Raw genomic sequence first — 19,840 nt, forward strand, 5'->3', positions numbered from 1 at the left:
TTTGTTTTTTCCACATTCATTTCCATGTTCCTTTGAAACACTGGCAGCATCATCCACATCCATATGGTGTACTCACCCAAGAACTCAATTAACATCAAAGACTATTCTGTTATGGCTTCCTGAGGGCACCTGAAGTAAGAACTGTTTCAACATAGTTGTGGAGCTGTCAATTTCTTGAATTACAGTATTCCAGGCAATAAATGAAGGAAAGAATTCTTTCTATTCAGCTAGCATAGCAACAAAACTAAATCTCTGTTCTTTTATGCACACCTATTGGCCTCCCTGTTTTGACCTCATCGGTTTGTGAATCCTATGTGGCAGTGAGAGGTTATCTTTTCAAACGACAACTAATATTCCTCCTAAGCATATACTGATTTCAGAATTACCATGAAGTAATGTTTATATTACGATGCACCTTAACTATTTATCACACTTGAAACATTATTACACTCAAAATTCCCAAAAGTGACTTCTGTTATATAAAACAAGCGCCTTAGAATGACTATTTACAGAATTAACCCAACACAGGCTAATTAATGCACACCTAATCTGTTGTCTTCTGTTCTCTATTCTTTCATAATTATTTCATGAAAGTAAAAAGATCATCTGTGTACTGCAGTAAAACACATATCAAAAATGATATATCTTGAAAGACATCAATGAAATCACAACTTACCCGAATATTATTCATTGATGCATTAAGTATCTGCCATGACTCTTTGTTGAAATTCTGCCCTTCCGCATACAGAGCCCTCTGCTCTGACTCAAGGACTTCTGTTCTCTTCAGGCTGTTTCTCACTACATTCAACACATTCTCATTTCTAGATGATACCGCAGAAGCCTGTAATCATGTTCACAATGTAATTAATACACTAGGAAACTATTTGTTGTTGACTATTTCAGAAACTTTCATAAACCCTGCATCAAGTATACACATCCTCCTTTCAAAGCCCCCTCTTCCATTGGTCCTTCAGTCTTCAAAAATTCTTCTTTCTTATTAGCCTTAACCTTCCGTCATGACTAATGACCTGTGCCACAACTGATGTAGTAAAACTTAGTATTAAGTCTGAGAGTATTATGATACAGCCAATATAAAAGGCAAGGCAAAGGATTAAATCAGACATATTCTTGCCCTACTGGAAAACATTCCTTTTTCATGTTGGCTTCCACACCTTTCGTATTCCTGCCACCCCAGCCATTTCTGCTACTCAAAACACTGCCCATTAGCACAAGAAATGCAATGCCTTCAATGAATGTGGCTATGAAAGGACTAGTTTCTGTTCTTAGAACTAATGTATGTAAATTGTGACATGTTATATATCTGATGGCTCTGGTAGCCAGTAAGGATCTACGGAAATGAAAATAAAGATACAATATATAGGATAGACTGAGAGTGACATTTGGTCTTCTCAGAATGGTGACTATGAAGAGTACTGTTTTTTGGGATGTTGCCCTCAGTAATCTGGTAGAAGTTCACCAGTGATTGGTTAATTATATACCCACTGGGTCCTATTTCTACATCACTGACTCATTTATTGTTTTTTTCCTCATCTTGGGATAGTCCCGAGTAGCAGTTAAGACAGCCCAGGGAAGGGTAAATGGTTTGTTGCCCTATTTTGCCCACCCTCTCCTTGGCTTATTTCACTAGACATAAATGAGAGGAAAATATGAACATGAAATCTTAAAGAAAAAAGCTTGAGGGTGTGGACTGAATTCATCTGACTTGGGAGAAAGTCCTGTGATGGACTATTGTGGACATAGCAATGAACCTTCAGTTTCTCAAGGACTCTGCTCCATGAAATTAGTTATGACAGAAATACAAAAATATCTCACAGAATTATGGTGTTCTGGACTTTTTCCCATCGTCCGAATTTTAGGTAATAGAGGACACCTAAAATTCCAGATGATGGAAAAAGTCCAAAACCCCAGTAACTCTGTGTGCCATCCACCATCGTCAGAACCCTTTAGAATCTACAAAAATATCTGTTTGAATATGCACAGCCAGTAACAGATCCAGTACTACTCACAAGTTATTAGCCCCCCACCACACTAATATGTCACTTTTTGTGGAGAACATCCAAAAACTATTTTTTTCCCCCCCAGAAGCAGTCCACTAAACATATTTTTAAGTCTACAGGTTGTTAATGTGTATTTCATTTGTGTGCAGACAGCTTATAGAAATATTAGAGAAATACAGCAATCACTTGTTACTGGAGGGCCAGAATGGATTACATTCCGCATGATTCAACAGTTCTGTTTACTAATATATTCATAAGTCAGTTTTGTACTATCTGTTCCAATATACTGTACCTTATTTTGTTTATTAACAGCCTCTGAAATTAAATTATTTAAATCACTCAATTGATCATTTAAGTTTCTCAGTTGCTGCTGCAGCCCTTCATATTTCACCAACCCATGCAACATATTCTGGATTTGTTTCAGCAAATCACTGCATAACCTGCCAAACACATATACAAACACATATTAAAATTGCTATGAGCCTCATGTCTCCTCTCCTTGTAACAGGTACCTTTTTAAGCACTAGATCAAGACACGTGTAAGATTTTAAGCTATCATGACAAATAAATAAGACTTCTGGGAAGACGAACCACACGAAAGTTGAGCTAAGAACCAATGTTTTAGAGATTTGCTGCCTCCACCATCGGAGTATATGTGGGCAGTGATCATGAGTAATGATATACCAGTATATACCAGTAAGTCAACTAACTGATTGCGACAAATGATATTGCTGATCATCCAAGAAGGATTTAGTGTAAGAATCGTGTGTTTACTTGCATATTTCTACTACTATAGAAGCAGAAAAATTAAACATGATATGAGAAAGTGAGAAGAAAATCCAGGACATGCACACCCACAGATAATATGCAGACTCTGTAAGATTTGAGGCTTTCACGGCAGTGACTATGAAGAAAGCAGTCTTCTGGGATTTGGCACCGTATATATGTGGTGTTAACCGACGTTTCGGAGGAATGTATCGCCTCTATCTTCAGGGTAGAAGGGAAAAAATATAAGAAATCCGCAAGCGAAGAGACCGTGAGAACCTTCTACCCTGAAGATGGAGGCGATACGTTCCTCCGAAACGTCGGTTAACACCACGTATACACGGTGCCAAATCCCAGAAGACTGCTTTCCTCAATATGCAGACTCATTAATACACAAATAAAGTATGTCATTCCTTTCTACATTATACAGACACACTGCTGTACACAGGCAACATACTGTATGTCATTCATCATTATAATTTCTTGTTCCACCAAATACTCTGGAAGAGCAGTTCAATGTGTAAAGTATAATTTCCACTTATTTACTGTCAAAATATAAACTTAAATTCATCATGTACTCTTGCTATTCCATCGGGAACAAGACAGCAAATATTTCCAAGAAATGATCCTAATTGTCCTTGTTATTTACATACTTAAGAGAATATTTTGCTGCCTTGGAGCGCGAGTTCAAATTTCTTCCTTTTATTTCGTGCAAGAGTCGATGAGCTTCTCGCAATGCTTGACCAACACTAACTATTCCTTCAGGCCCTGCTTGTCCATAATTTGTAAGTCTCCTGACAGCATCTGTAAGAATCCCAAGAAAACAAAATGGGGGTGTCTTTGAATGCTTTCCCCTACATATAGAAGTTCACAACTATATTTTTAACATAAATTTATCTTTTGCAAATTCATTTTAATACTATTTACAAGTTATTATATGCTTCATGTGAAACTTGATTTCAGTTAAAATTGTCATATTCAGACATGTCTTCATAGTCCAAGGAAATTCAGAACTACAAAGGTGTCCCACTGCAGAAATTGGAATGTCTTCTGGGCCAAAGTTTAGATTTGTCTTACTACTCTTAATTGTACATCTTTACTGTACACCAGACTCACTTGAATGTGGTTTCATGATATCAGCTTTGCAAACCATACTATTATATGTAAGATTTGAGGCTTTCACGGCGGTGACTATGAAGAAAGCAGTCTTCTGGGATTTGGCACCGTGTATATGTGGTGTNATTTTCATAAAACCTCTAATGAAAACACAAAGATACTGGAAATATTTAGCACGCCTTTTAGTATAGGTATGAAATCATTACAAACCTGGGAAATTACAAACAAAGCAGAAAGTAGATTTAAAGAACCAGTGACTCATTATTTATTGACTGATTTGCTTTAGTAAATATTTTATCAGCTGAGCATGGTGAGGCAACTTCTGCTGCAAAACACTGTTCCACGCACCATCAATTTCTTGACGTATTGTTGATATCTCCCTACTGAGTTTGTTAGCCTCCTCTTGAACCAACTGTCCATCTTGCTCCAACTGCTTACCACGACCTTCCACTCGACGTGACTGAGTAAGAAAATTAAGCACTCTTATAAGTTATGCTTCATACAAGGTCTGACAATTAAACAGTCAGAAAGATATTATATTTAAGCATCCTGTTGCACTCTATACGTAATAAAGAATAGCAGCGGCACGCACACAGAAAGACTACACAGGATAACAACTATACAGTGTGGAAACAAGAACTAGCCGCTGCAGCACTTTAAACATAGGGCGAATAACCCTAATAATTTTAAAATTTTAAAATTTGGAGAAAGAATTTAAAGGTTTTAAAATTAGAACTAAAGATTTTATTATGGTGCCATTACAATAAAGTAAAATTAACGTGTGTGAAATAATCTACGAGCCAGACAGCTATCAACGGATTGGAAGTTGATAATGACAGGGAGAGTGTTTTAGATGTTAAATTTTGAGCTGGGTGCAGTGTGGGGAAGCAAGATCAAAGACACAAAATATATTGTTTGCGCTTGAGACGGAGTTTATATCATTTATAGTCAGAAAGATGTTTTTGTGAAGAACTGGTAACATTAGTTGGTGCATGTTGAATCATGTGCCTTTATGTTGTAAAATTCTGCATCAGCCACTGGAATTCAGTTTTCTTTGTGGCTGCAGTAAGTGTTTTATCAATATAGTGTCTTTTCTTTTCTCCTGTTAAATCAAGAGGGGAAAGAAAACTTGTTCACATCCTTCAGCAAGACTATTGGAAGAACATGAAATGATGAGATTAGGGTTTCCAGCATGACAACAAATAAAATGCAAAGGTCTGCAAGACAAAAGGAAATGTGCAAATCAAACCAAAGGCCAAACTATACTGTGACTTTCTTTCAATATGAATTCATGGTTGCAAACTTGGCAAAACATGGGTAGATACCGTCTACTTAGTTCCAGGGCTCATTTCCTGTGCTTAAAATGTCATAGCTATAGTTCTGAGCAATAATTCAAGCATGAACAAATATTTGAACCTACACTGCATTAATTTCCTTCACTGTGTAGTGTTTGTTATCCCAGGCTTCTCTGCTCATCCAGAGTGTCTACTATATGACATGTATACATGGTATATCAACTAAAACCAACTAATTCGTTTTACTTCTTAAATTGATCAGACTTCAGTTAGAAACATTAGGATGAAAAAAGTAGATTATCCATTACAGATTTATTACTTCTTCCTTAAATATTTTGAGTTTGTGGCAGGAACTTTGTTTCAGAATACTGACACTTTGGCCAGACAGGTGAACCTTACATTACGGCAATGCACCTTTCCAAAGAGCACTTTCAGTAAAGTGGTCTGGAATCCAAGTAATAGTTACCTCTCTTGGAACATATGCTGAGCAGGGCCCACATAACTTTATCATGTATCTGACTGTAAAAACATCCTTCAGCAGGCTTGATTTTGCATTGGATAACAATATAACATCAAAGGGAAATTTCACTAAACGAGATTCACTTAAGCTAAGTAATCTCATGTGAGTGAACATGCATGCATGCACACACACACACACATACACATAAATAATACATACACTTCTTTAACTAAAACTGGACATAGTGGCTTAACCCAACATTTAGAATGTTTCAGCCATCCATTCAAAAACATCCTGTTATGTTATTTCAATGCCCACAAAAAAATGTATGAACTGTGAATAAAATGTCAGTGCTTGCCAACACACTGAAGTCTACAATTCCCAAACAAAATTAATTTCTCTATAAAGGGCAAGATGCATCATAAGCTCCAGCCTTCCTTATCTTCTACAGTAGAATTCTTCATGCAAACTACCCATTCACACACTTACTTTGTCCAACAGCTGTTGAGCTTGCCACTGTAATTTACTACTAACATCATCTGGTAACACTGCTACTCTCTCTGCTAGTTTAAGCCAGTTTCTAAGTTCGTTTGCTGTCTTGTTTGTTGCTTGTAGCTGTGGCCAAGGAGGAGGTATAACCCCTCCAATCAAATGACCAGCTCCTTCCCACAGATGTTTATTTAAGAGAGCAAGCTCACTGAGAAGGACACCTGTGCAACCATCATCACATGCTGAAATAAAAATCCATAAGTTTCAAACACCTTTCCTGTCTGCAATATTTCCAAACTTCATTCCATTAAATTTGTTCTAATAAATGTTCTCTTTGATTCTGCAGTAGAATTTCCAATCTCTATAAGTTCCTCTTAAGACAGGACACTCACTTGTACAGCCATGCTGTGTGAGGATGAAACGATCTTTGCTGCACTCACTGCAGTCCCTGCCTGTGATGCCAGGACGACAGTTGCATTGTCCAGTCTCTTCATGACACTCATCACTCACACTGCCATAATGGTTACAGTTGCATGGATTGCAGGACCCACCCTCAAGCTGTGGGAAGCCAAACCACCCATAGCTGCACCTGTTTTTGTCACCAAGTTTTAAAACTGTTAGTAATAGAACATTTTATATTTCTGTCATAATTTTATTTTATTCTATTTTTTGGCTTATTTGTCTTTTATATATGTACCAATTGACGTGTTCCATATCCTACCTGTTGTACTGTGGATCTATGGAATGTGAAATAAATGAATGAATGAAAGAAAACTCTTCTTACAGTTTTCCCTGAATGAGCTGGGGGGGCATTTAACAGCTATGTTCATAACCTGGGCAAAAATGGTCTGAATATTCCAGTTCTACTACCTCAGTTGTGGTATGATAAAATGTCTTATTTCTAATCATTACATCAATTTGAGAGCTTGAGTTTGTTGTAAGTCTTGTTGGACATGTAACTGTGTTTAATAAATTGTTCGACAACAACAAACTTAATAAAGCTGTTTGATGAGAATTTTCCTGTAATAAGTTAACATTCAAATCACCACATATCACTAAAAATCGTCCCTTTTTTATTATCTTAGTTACAATTTCATCCACTATTCCTAGAAAAATGTTTACGTCACTGTGAGATCTATATATACAAGTTACTATAATTTTAAAATCAACTAATTCAGTAGGTGATATTTCAAGTTTTTTATCCGTTCCTAAATTGTTTAAAAAGGTCACCCCTCCTAACATTTATTTCATTAGAGACAAATATACATGAATCCCCATGCTAATTTTTATTGCAGCAGAAACTATCATCCAGTTTATAATGTTTGAAATTCATATGTAAAATTTGATCCTTGTGTAACCAATGTTCAGAAAAGCATAAAATATCTGGCTTTGATAATCATGACCTGAGCATGCATTTAATTCCAATAGTTTATTTCCCAAACTTTGAACATTATAATGTAGAATACTCAAATATTGTGTTTTATCAGAATTTCCTGTCCTTGGAGAAAAAAAAAAGATTCTAGCAGGGGATTTACCACAAAAGTTGTCATTTATTTTGAAGGTTGACCTATAGTTCTCTTAGATGGTAGACCATTTTTTTCTTGTCATCAGATCTTATTGATGGTGGCTTGGAGTTTCATTGAGGCTATATCATTGGATCTTCATGTGCGGCTAAGATTGTTCTCATACTTTGTTATATAAATTTTCATACTATTAATTTCTTATACTTCTCTCTGAATTCCTTTCCAGTCCTATAAGTCATCAACTGATACATGAAGGCTAGTGTTTAAAGCAATCTCCAATTAATAACTAGCACATATAGTCAATCATAAACCAACTCCTGTATATAGCATACAACACTTCACACATCCACATCAAAGTATTATTGCTCACAGGATACTGGGAAAAAAAACACTGCTGGCTTATTTGTGACCTATTACATAACTTTCATCCATGCAACAATTCACAGCTGTGGTAACCCAAATTGGGTAATTTCAGAGCATTTATCTCACCGTAACATCAATGTTTAAATATATAGAAAATTTTAAACCTGTCACAAATATCACTGTGCAGTGCTATGTTTATTTATTTCAATTTGTCTTATTCAAAATTTATAACATATATGATGCTGGGCTACAAACTTAGTGTAATATATTACAAGGGATAATGAGCTTTAGCTTTTAATCTCTTACTACTGTGGATACTCCTTATGTTCTCCCAGCTGTTCCAGTCTTCATGGTCTCAGTTCACTGAAAGGAAGATATACAGTGGAATCCATATGGGACACCATAAGATCTAAACATTCACACCAAGATTTAACTCTCTAATCTTTGCCATCTGTTTTGTCACCTACCGCTGATCAATAAACTCTGTGATTCTGAGAATCTAAGAGAGGATAAAATTTAAAATTTCTTGGTGTTTCTTCCTAGTTATACTAGAGACACATTCAAGCATCTTCAGGAATCATCAGAGGTATATTAGTACTGTTTTAGTTGTCCTTCCTCCTGGAATGAGTTTCTTTTGTCTGGTAAAGGCACAGTTTCATTTATGCTGTCATGGTGCCCAACTGGTGAATGAGAGCCTTCATGCATAGGACTGTTATCAACTTCAGAAGTGACCCCCTTGATCATACAAAGCAAACTCTATGAAACAACACTCTCAAACTTACAAATTTGTTTCTGCAGAGCAAATAATAAATTTTTAGTTACAATCAGCAGAGAGTGAATATTACACTTGTGAGATTTAAGGTACTAATGGTAGTGACTATAACTAACACTAACTATTGTAACTATAATTTTATCTTCTGAGATATGACACCACAAAGTGTTGTATAAGCTAATGGCATTTCAGAAAAATGTACTGCCTTTGTCTTCAGGCTCAAAGAGTAAACTGAGTAATCAAACAGCAAACAGTGGGTTTCTTCCTGCTGCTTGCTTGGCCTGTGGGTTGAGTCTGAAAATGGAGGCAGTGTATTCCTTAAGAACACCAGTAAACTTATATGATACAAGGTGTCACATCCCAGAAGATTGTATTCTATGAGTGTTACACTTATTCACTATCACTGTATTATTACCAACACAAGCACAAGCACAAGCACAGCCCTCACATTCACCAATGCTCTACTCCTCCAGTGACCTGAAGCCATGAGTGTCACAGACAATAATTGCAAGACAAAAGTATTAAATTTACTACAGGTGTTTGCCCAACTTAGGAGTCAAATGGAACTGCATAGAGTTTAAATTTATTACAACTTGAAACTGAAGTCTGATCTTCTTGTTCATTTTTATACACAAATTTTCATTAAATATAATGAAATGTTCACATTTACCTGTCACATCTCTTGCCAGTGTAACCCTCTCGACACTGACAGTTAACATGGCCTTTTGGTGACACACGACAACTGCGAGCAAAATTATGCTCTACTGTAGGGCAGGGACAGGGCTTACAAGGTCCTCGCGCAGGATCTCCATAGTAACCCTCTCCACATCTCTCACAGTGGGGTCCGCCTGTATTGCCAGCACAATTCTGAAATTAGAAGTAAGCATACAGACTCTTCAAGGAGTTTCAAGCATTACCTCCATATATGCAAGCAGTATATTCCTGAAATGATTTTGAACTCCAGACTTCATGAATAAAGTTGCTGACTTTATGTACAGTGGAACCCCCTTCAATGGGCCTCAGTTTAAGATTTTCCTTCATTTATTATTCAGTTTCAATTATCCTAAGTTAATAACCTCAGTGTTAAAATTACCTCAACATAATATATTCCTCAGTTTATGTACATATATTCCAGTTCCTACAATGTATAACATTTCTAAATTTATTAGAATTTAGAACAGAAGCCTTTCAAGAATTATATTTATGTAATTATTTTAATTTTTGAAAGGCTTCTGTTCTAAATTCTAATATATATATATGCAATATATGCAACTATAGCTAAACATTTTATCAATTTAGCCTCAACCCAGATACTCAAACGTTTACTCTTCTGTAGCCATATATATTCACTTAACTTCAAGAGTTGTGAACTCACCAGACAGTATCCGGTCTCTATGTCACACACTTTGGAGCGCTGATTACACTGACAAGGTCTTGCTTCACCAACAAGCTGGATGACAATAGTTGAGCTGATAGAATTATTGTCATACCAGCGGTAGAAACCAATGCTAGGGTCTTGGCAAGAAGTGGAATTGTACTGGGGAGGGCAGTCACACAGTTCAACACCTCGGGCTAATGGTGGTGGTCCACCAGGAGCCAGTATTCCTGTGTCAAGTGACACATCACGCAATCTGTACAGCATAAAATAGAACTACAGTTTCTTTTAAATATTTTCTCATACTAATCCATCTAATTTTTAATTAAAAAATCTTAATTAAAGATTAATGCCATGAAGAACATGATAGAACCTAGGAAAAACCTAAAAACCAAACATAGAGTAACGCTCCAAAGGACAGTCTTGACATTTGAGCATGAAGTCCATGAAACAAATGATATTCAAGCCTTCAAATTTATTCCCGGAGTTACACATTTCAGAATAATCTTCCATTCGTCTAAAATCCTACTTTCTGTTTCTCAGTTTTTGAACCTCTATACAGCCACTGCCACTGAAACCTAATGCAAGAACAATATTCAACTACACATTCAACATTCAAATACACTTTTATTCCTTTTTGTTGATGAATTCTCTAAAAATGTCTCAACTTCTAAAGGTTTGAGTAAACAGCATATGTTGATAATACTGATATATATGTGTGGATGTATTTTTGAATACCTTATGAGTATTCTTAAGTGAAAGCTTCACTTGTATTGCACATATATGATTTTATGTTGTCTTTTTTTTTTACTTATTCCACATCCTACAGTCAATTTGACTAACTCTGGATCAATGTAATGGAACACTGTGCGCGCACAAGTGTGTATGTGAAGATGACAACAAAACAACCATTCATCACTGATAATAACTTGCATTTCATATTATTAACAAGTCTCTTATTCCATTTCATCTACTTTTAGCTTTTATGGCATCACCTGTAAACAATCGTCAGACTAAGAAAAGATACAAGGTCCTATCAGAAAGTCCCCAGACTGTTATTATTCTAACTGCCTTGGTGAAAGAAAATGAGAGGGGAAGCCAAAGTCACACTTCCACAAGCCTATTGCATCATTCTGCCATGTGACACTGTGCTGTGAACACACAGTATTTTTACACTAGCGTTTTTTGACTTTGGCTGGCAAAATTGAGCAATGTGTCTGCATCAAGTTTTGCGTGGGCCTCAGCAAATCCACTACCGTAACTCTTGAAATGCTTCATGAGCCTTTTGGAGAACATTCTTTAAGCCAGACACTGGTTCTTGAATGGCATTCACATTTCAAGGCTGGTCAAGTGTCAGTTGACGATGACGAACATTCAGGGCGACCAAGCACCAGCAGAATGACAGAAAATATTGAAAAAAATTCAAGAACTCTTCTGTGAAGATTGTCACCATATGATCCAGGAGTTTGCAGACACCACTGGGATCTGTTATGGAATTTGCCAGATCTTAACAGAAAACCTGAACAGGCACCACACTGAAGCGAAGTTTGCTCCCCGACTCTTGACAAATCATCAAAATCAGCGGCGTAAACATGTAAATGAGAGAAGGTTAATGAGGACCCAACTTTTATCATTAGGATCACAACAGGTGACAAAAGCTGGATTTACATTCATGGTCCAGACAAAAAAGCAAACAATTGTTGCAGTGGAAGAGCTCACAAGGCACAAGAGGTCCAGAGTTCAACAAAGAACATGTTCATTTTTTTTTACATGAAGGGGATTGTTCACCATGAATTTGTTCCTCCTAACACTACAATCAACTCAGTTTTTTAATGTAATGTTTTGAGACACTTGAAAGAAAATATATGATGAAAAAGACCAAAATTTTGGCACAACCACAACTGGCTCCTTCATCGTGACATCATGCCCGCCCACATGTCCCTAAAAGCCACAGAATTTGTGACCAACAAGAACATGGCTATCATACCCCATCCTCCCTACTTGGCAGAGTTAGCCCCTTGTGATTTCACTTAGTTTCCCAAATTGAAAATGAGACTGAAGGGACAGTGTTTTTAAGCAGTGTCTGACAGCCAAAGAAAATCACAAGTGGTACTCAACAGCATTAATGAAAGTGACTTCCATTGTGCTTTTGAAGAGTGCAAAAAATGATGGGATCCCTGTATACGATCCCAAGGAGACCATTTTGGAGATGTTAGCCAAAATTGAGCAAGTTAAGCCAGCAACACTGGGATAAGTTTTGATTATTCACATGTTAGCAGCATATAAGCATATGCAGGTTTAATGCACAGACCTATGCACAACAGAAGATTATGGTATATTGTGCCCACCACCCAGCCTCACAGAGATGCTGTGAACCTCACCATGAAAATACCTGTGCTGACAGTGCAGTGTACTCTGTATAAACTAAGAAGAACTTTCCTCCTACTTTTATAAGGTACTTAAGTACTGTGGGAGTTGGGACAGCACAGTCAGTATAGAACTGGCTACAGGCTGGACAAACAGGGATTTGGTTGTTCAGAGTTTGTGTCTTGGTAGAGGCACGATTTTCATCCTGTCTCCATCATCCAGACCAGTTCTGAGGCCCATCCAACCTCCTATTCAATGGGTACTGGGGCCCTTTCTCTGGGGTTAATGTGGCAGGGGCATGAAGCATTGGATTTCATGTAGCAGGAATAAAAAGTCGAACTGTAAAACATTAAAAAGTGAGTATATTTGTTGTGTTGACAGTTAACCTAATTCCTATATATATCTGGAATACACATCATGATGCAACCAATGAAGATAACCTAGACTCTCTCTGGCAGAAATTTTTATATTCTCTCTAATAGTTCCCCAAGGCTTATTAACATCCACCTCAGTGTCTAAGTTTTCCAAAAGTGTGAATCTATTTGAGACTTCATCATGATACTGCTCCTTACAAGGAATTATAGTAATTCTTAATTATTACTTGCCTGCATGCACATGCAAATATAACAAATTGTCATGTGTTTTTTCAGTACCTCTCCTATTATAATAAATTTTTCTTCTTAATTTTTTATGGTAAGAAGCCTTTGAATCAAAACTGAGCTTAGGGCCTCAGTGTATCTAAATTTGGTCCTGTTCCCACAGTAATATTTCACTTCTGTTGCTTAAATATCATACCTTTCACTAAGAGATAGCAAGATATGTTTCTTTCTTACAAAAACTAGATATCCAGATATCAATTAGAAACTGGACAAATTACATGCACACAAAATACCCAAATTATATAAGAAATTCCATGAGCGTCCAAGAGCGTCTGGACTAAATATCATTTTGCATTCGACTTGCATTTCCTATTATGTAACAAAAGTACTGAGGTTTGGAAAATCTACAGTCAAAAACACACTCAAAATATGACAACACATGCAGCTCTACTACATGTCTACTTACACAGCTCTTGTGAAATCAACAGAATCAGAAGCACGAATCACAATGTGTTGCACATTCTGCAGCGCCACCATCAACATTTCTCTTGTAACTCTGTCATCAGTGCCAAGTACAGATGGACTTCTCTGGCGCCAAAGAGATTCATGTAATCTAGAAAAATTTAGATTGAAAGCATGAGATATTATTATTATCTTCTAATTTTTAGACTTCAATATAAATTTATAACAAATAAAACAAGTACTGCTAGACTTGGGGCTTACAGAAGAAATAGAGCGAAGAGTAATAACAAATAGCTTCACAGTAAGAAGAAAGTCAGATTTCTGATGTCAATTCCATGTCTCTCATGCCTGAGACTCTTCACGCCATGTTGCTCCATGTCCCTAGCACATATTCTTACAATTCAATTGCAATTCGGTCAATAAAGGAAGCATTCAATTTATTATTTTTATCTATTCAAAGTCCCTCTAGTTGACACTGGATTATAAATATAAGGTCATAGGATCTGAGGTTTTCATAGCGGTGACTATGAAGAATGACATCTTCTGGGATGTGGCGTTCTGTAGATCTTGTGTGAACCGACATTTCAGAGGAATGCACTGCCTCCATTTTCAGGGTAGAAAAATCTGCGAGAGAGGAACCGGTGTGACCAGGTGGCTAGCAGACTGAACCACCAGTAAAAACATCCACCTATATAAGGAAGGATAGAGGGAGGGAGAGTGGGCCACATGGGAAAACAATAGAGATGAGGTAAGAAGGTCAGGAAGGAGGTAGCAGAGAGCGGGACAGAGCAGGTAAAGGAAAGTTGTCAGGGGTGGGGAAAAAAGCCAGGGCTACCAAGTGAGCACTGGCCCAGTAACCTCGGGGCTAGAACTGCCAAGTGTGCATTAACATGCATAGCCTTGTAGATCTGGCATCATGTTCAGATTTCTTGAGGGAACAGATAAAGCTTCTAGTTTCTGCGGGTGATGCTTGGTGACAGGCAGTTCCCTTTACTGTACTCAACTAATAGGAGTGCAGGGAATTAATATGACATTTTGGCTGAAAAGATTTATAATACTTAGCAATTCTGGTATATGTTTTTCACATGGGAAAGGCTGAAGGAAACATTTTTGGTATCCACATCCATATGTTTTTATGATCTATAGCTAATGGATAATCTCAGCTTTTATGGTTCAGCCATGTCAAATGCTGAAGTGAGGTGGTGTTCAATGGAAAGAGGGCAAGTGATTAAAAAAAAAAAGTTGGAGGAACAGGTACAGCAAGACATTATTCTGACAAATGTTAATGTATGCTGGAATAGCTTCAACATATTACATGGCCAAATTTTGAAAAGAAATGTTACGGTCTTACACCTCAAACATTTCTGGTGTTAGAAGATGCTACATTTAATATTTCTTCCTATCTCAGTCTCACCTGACTTGGTAATGGCCTGTGGAACTGAGAATGACTGGATAGTGTTCCAAAATAAGACGACCATTGCCTTGCAATTGCACAAGGGGATATGTGGCCAGTACGCTAGCAGGGAGCAATGTATCACCTCCTTCAGTCTCCACTTTGAATCGCAGATAACCACCATACGACAATACCTGCAAACAAAATAAGTTAAAAATTAATAGATATTTAGAATGTTGTAGTTTCCTAACACACACAGGAATTTAATGGTAAAGATATAATTCATTCATATGAGCACTGAAGAAACAGCTGTAAATCAAAGAAATTTAATTGTTTTAAGATTTTATAATTAATGTCTACATCTTCATTCTCTTAGTCATTAAACTAGCAAATACAGAATATCCATAAAAGAATAATATAATTTTAAACAGTAATAATGTGGAAGTTATGTAACATATAAGAATAAATAAGGCAACACTGTATTCCACTACTCAAACAGTTTGATCCAGTCATGCTAGTCATGTTCAAGCTGCCTTAAATTCAAGATTTCTGAACACCTGGATTGGTAGAAACTGGCCAATTGCATGGCCACCTTGAAGTCCCATTTAACTCTTTTGGACATGTATCAAGAACAACGGCTCCTCCAAAAAACAGCTCCAAGGTATGAATTGTGTAAGAGATGAATCTGTTCCACTACCAAAACTTTTATGATAGAATTGCTTATGAGCAGATAGTGCAAAGATGAATATTGATTTGGTGTTTGAGTCACTATGCTACAAGCCGGAAGGTCGCAGGTTCAAGTCCCGATGAGGTCATTGGATTTTTTTTTTCAATTGACCTAATCCTTCCACTCGCACTATGGCTCTGGGGTCAACTCATAACAGCAATGAGTACCAGGAATATTCTTGGAATATACTTGGGGGTAAAGGGCGGCCAGCGCGCAGGGCTGACAACCTTGCCGCCATCTATGAGCCGATTGTCTAGAAAATTTGGGAGCCTCAACATCTCACAACCCTATGGGCCTCCACGGCCTGTTACAGGGATACCTTTACTTTCTTTTTAAGAGTGACAGGTGTAGCATATACCAAATTTCATTAAGCTGTATGAAAATGATAAATTTGCATGTCTTTTGTATCTAAAGAACAATTTCTGATCATTTATCTACATTAGTTTCTCTTGAATCAAAGTAATGAATCACACAATTCTTTTATGGAAACCTTGTATACTACTATTAAAATCTCATTACAACAAAGGTACTCTGATGCCCTGTGGTCTAGTGGTCATAGCTCCTGGCTACAGACTCAGAGGTCCCAGTTTCTCTTTGACATTCTATATTTTTATAACCGAAAATGCATGAAAATTCTAACCCTGTCTCCAAGGAACTGCTTTGGGAGCTGCCAGTAGATCGGTGTATCAAATGGGTAGGTAACTCCAAGTCGTACATCTCCAACATCACCAGGAATAACTCGCAAGTTGTTGGTCACATTGAGTTGTTCGTCAGGTCCAATGAGACTCACTTCACCACTTCCAGGCATTGCTAGCTGAAGCAGAACAACATACTGCATGAATATAAGGAAATTCACATCATGAGGTATTTTCAAGATCTACATACATAATTCATTCAACCAGATGAATCTTAGCAACCACGCAGAGTAGGCATTATTTTGATGCATTTCAATGTGAGTCTTAAAATGACAAGAATGGAAACATACTTCAAATGAGATTAAATGTCTTTTCAAAATCCCTTCTTCTAATTTTACATATGTCATTGGCATGGGTTCCTGCATCCCATTGCCCATCATAAAACATCACATTATCTTCCATAGGAGATACCTAGGACCTACATATATATATATATATTTGCCCCCCCCCCTCTCTCACAATGACTAAACCTCAGCAGTTCTCTCACTGACTGACTGACTAGCTCAGTCACTCATCAACCAACTGACTCAACTCAACTGACTCTCACTAACGGTTCTCTTTATAGCAAATTGGCACAGACCATACAGAAAATACCATTCTTCTGTTGCCTAGTTAACTGCCGTTGTCTCGCTGTTAGCTTCACGGTCATTGCCTAGCAATGGGTCTACATGTTACAATATCATAAATTACCATTTGTCTAGAAATTTATTTAACAGATCTTGACATGGCTCACATCCTCATAATATTAGGGTGATCAAAGACAGGGAGAAGGTATTAGATATAAAACTATGAAGCGTATTATCTTCTGGCATGATATCATGTAGTCTGGTAGAAGTTTACTGCACACTCTGCTTGCTCTTTGCTGATGACTCAACTTAGAATTTGACTCTAAGAATGGAGCTAGTAAATACCTCCAAAGTGTTGGTGAACTCCTACCAGGCCATATGACCTCACATCACAGAAAAAAGCGCTCTGTGTATCGTTCACACAGGTGCAAGAGAATTTCATGTTTCGTGGTGTGGCATAACACTCACATTGACATAGCATATCTGTTGGATATTCACCGGGTAGATGCTGGCACCAGGTTGGAACTGTGGTGTATTTGAATCATACTCCACTGTCAGAGTGCGCATAGCAGGAGCCATCATTATCTGGCTTACTGTGAGGCCAGCTTGAGTGCAAGCTGTTGTACGCCCAAAGCAAAAACATTGTGTGCAGCCATCAGGATTGTCTGGTTGTAAACCAAAGGTTCCAGGTTTACAGTGATTGCACTTCTTGCCTGATACATTTGCCTATAAAGGAGAACAATAAATCATACATTTTTATGTTACAGGGATGTTAGTTACATGATATCTCAATGCCTATGAGTCTCACTGAAAGTTGTCTGTCAAAAAATTGAAGATCATACAGTGCATGCAAGACATAATGTAAAACACTGGTGACCAGCCACACTGTTCAGTTAAAGCCCCTGTGGACTGGGCATTTTAAATTTGTTTCATAAACACTAATTTAAAACATGACAGAAGTGGAAATTGAGTAAGAAAATATTGAACACACATCAATAAGGCTAATACTGTACAATCAAGAACTAAGAAGTTATCGTTCTTATACACAGATGGCATTAGCTAACAAAAAGTTTAACATGTGTGTGAGAACAAAAATTCTCTCGCCCCAGTATCTACCAGTAGTCAGAGGAAATATAAGAATTCTTGTAAACTTCATGTTAAATAGTTTAAGAACATATGAAACGTTTACATATTAATGTAGATGTCTGACTGTCCCTACATTTTTGCTACTTTTGCACCTATATGTTACAAGAAAATTACCAAATTATTTTAATCCAATACTATTCACTCCAATGGCTGTAAATAGGTAACAAAATATTAATTTGAATAGACATAATATTACAAAGCATTCTTCATAAATTGGGACTTCCTCAGATGTGAACATAAAATTTAAACTGGATTTCACAGTAGTTATTACCACTGTATCACATCACCAAAATAAGACATTAGTGTAATGATTTGCAAAAGGAAGAAATTATTCTGTATTCCCACACATACCTTAATATAAAATAAGCAATAATCCAGTGTTTTTTACGAGGGTAAGTCAATAAGTAAGTTATAAATGGGTATAGAACTTAAACAAATAAGAGTACTAATTTGAAAAATGCTTTTATTTCTCAACATAATCTCCTTGTACATTGAGGCTCTTGTCCCATCGTTTTACAAGCCCCTGAAAACCAGCAGCATAAAATTCTTTGGGCTGCTGTTGGAACCAGGCACTGACTTCCCTTCCTACAGCTTCATCGTCGGGAAACTGTTCAGCCGAAAGACGATGTTTAAGAGGGCCGTACAAATGGAAGTCGCTTGGAGCAAGGTTGGGGCTACATGGAGGATGCTCCGAGGACTTTGCACTTGAAATTTCGCAGTGTCTCACTTGTCTCGTTGGCAGTATGGGGACGTGCGTTGTCACGCAAGAGCAACATGCCTTTGGTGAGGAGTCCTGGTCGCTTCTGTTGATTGGCCTTACGAAATTTCCTGAGGATGTTACAATAGGAGTCAGCATTTATGGTTTGTCCTTGAGGCTGGAACACAGTGAGCAGTATGACTTTGTGATCACAGAAGACTGTGAGCATCACTTTCCTGGAGGATGGTGTCACCTTAAACTTTTTTTTTTGCAGGCAACACAGGATGTTTCCACTGCACTGACGCACGCTTTGTCTTGGGCTGGTAATGGTAAACCCAAGACTCATCACCTGTTACAATTCGGGCTAGCATATCATGTTCTTCATCGTGGTAGCGATTGAGGTGCTGTAATGCCAGACCCATTCTTTGCATTTTGTGTTGTGGGGTCAGCATGTGCGGCACCCATCGTGCACAGACTTTGTGAAAACCTAACCTGTCATTCATTATGAGGTAGGCCATGCCATGTGAACAACCAATAGCAGTGGCTATAGTGTCTATATTTACCCTTCTGTCTGCTTGGATTAAGTCTTCAACCTGCTGCACATTTGCCTCTGTGGCAATCTCCATTGGCTGGCCAATGCAGTGTTCATCTTCGATATGTGTTCGCCCTTCAGAGAACTTCTGCACCCAATTGTAAACAGCTTGACACAACAGGCACTTCTCACCATAGTTGGGAAGCACTTTTTTATGAATATTCTTTGATTCCATACCTTTTTCCCACAAAAATCGCACAACGGAGCTCTGCTCGAGGGTTGGACACTCACTCAGAGGCGCCACCATCTTGCAACTGCTGTTTCACTTTTGTAAACATCAGTTGTCTCGTGTCGAATGTCATCAATTGCCACCAGACTAATGCTGCCATCTACTGGCAATAGCCTCAGTGCCTCATTCAAACACAGTTTTGAGTTATACCTATGTTGTTAACAGACTGCATAAATTCAGTACAATGAAGA

At 37.6% G+C, this 19,840-nt stretch overlaps 1 protein-coding gene across 1 annotated transcript in view; it reads right to left on the reverse strand.

Annotated features, from left to right (window-relative positions):
• Window positions 1–19,840, reverse strand: part of LOC111871913 (laminin subunit alpha-1) — a gene marked incomplete at its 5' end in the record, with an annotated part of 161,617 nt that overhangs the window by 32,432 nt on the left and 109,345 nt on the right. Inside the window, 12 exons of the mRNA XM_023865311.1 lie at window positions 677–841; window positions 2,311–2,458; window positions 3,437–3,587; window positions 4,248–4,359; window positions 6,144–6,385; window positions 6,536–6,732; window positions 9,472–9,668; window positions 10,177–10,432; window positions 13,609–13,755; window positions 15,019–15,191; window positions 16,365–16,538; window positions 17,454–17,711. Coding sequence (XP_023721079.1) covers window positions 677–841; window positions 2,311–2,458; window positions 3,437–3,587; window positions 4,248–4,359; window positions 6,144–6,385; window positions 6,536–6,732; window positions 9,472–9,668; window positions 10,177–10,432; window positions 13,609–13,755; window positions 15,019–15,191; window positions 16,365–16,538; window positions 17,454–17,711 — 2,220 coding nt within the window. The remainder of the gene's footprint in view (window positions 1–676; window positions 842–2,310; window positions 2,459–3,436; window positions 3,588–4,247; window positions 4,360–6,143; window positions 6,386–6,535; window positions 6,733–9,471; window positions 9,669–10,176; window positions 10,433–13,608; window positions 13,756–15,018; window positions 15,192–16,364; window positions 16,539–17,453; window positions 17,712–19,840) is intronic.

The sequence above is a fragment of the Cryptotermes secundus genome, unplaced genomic scaffold (assembly GCF_002891405.2).
Source record: "Cryptotermes secundus unplaced genomic scaffold, Csec_1.0 scaffold1726, whole genome shotgun sequence".
NCBI lineage: Eukaryota > Metazoa > Arthropoda > Insecta > Blattodea > Kalotermitidae > Cryptotermes > Cryptotermes secundus.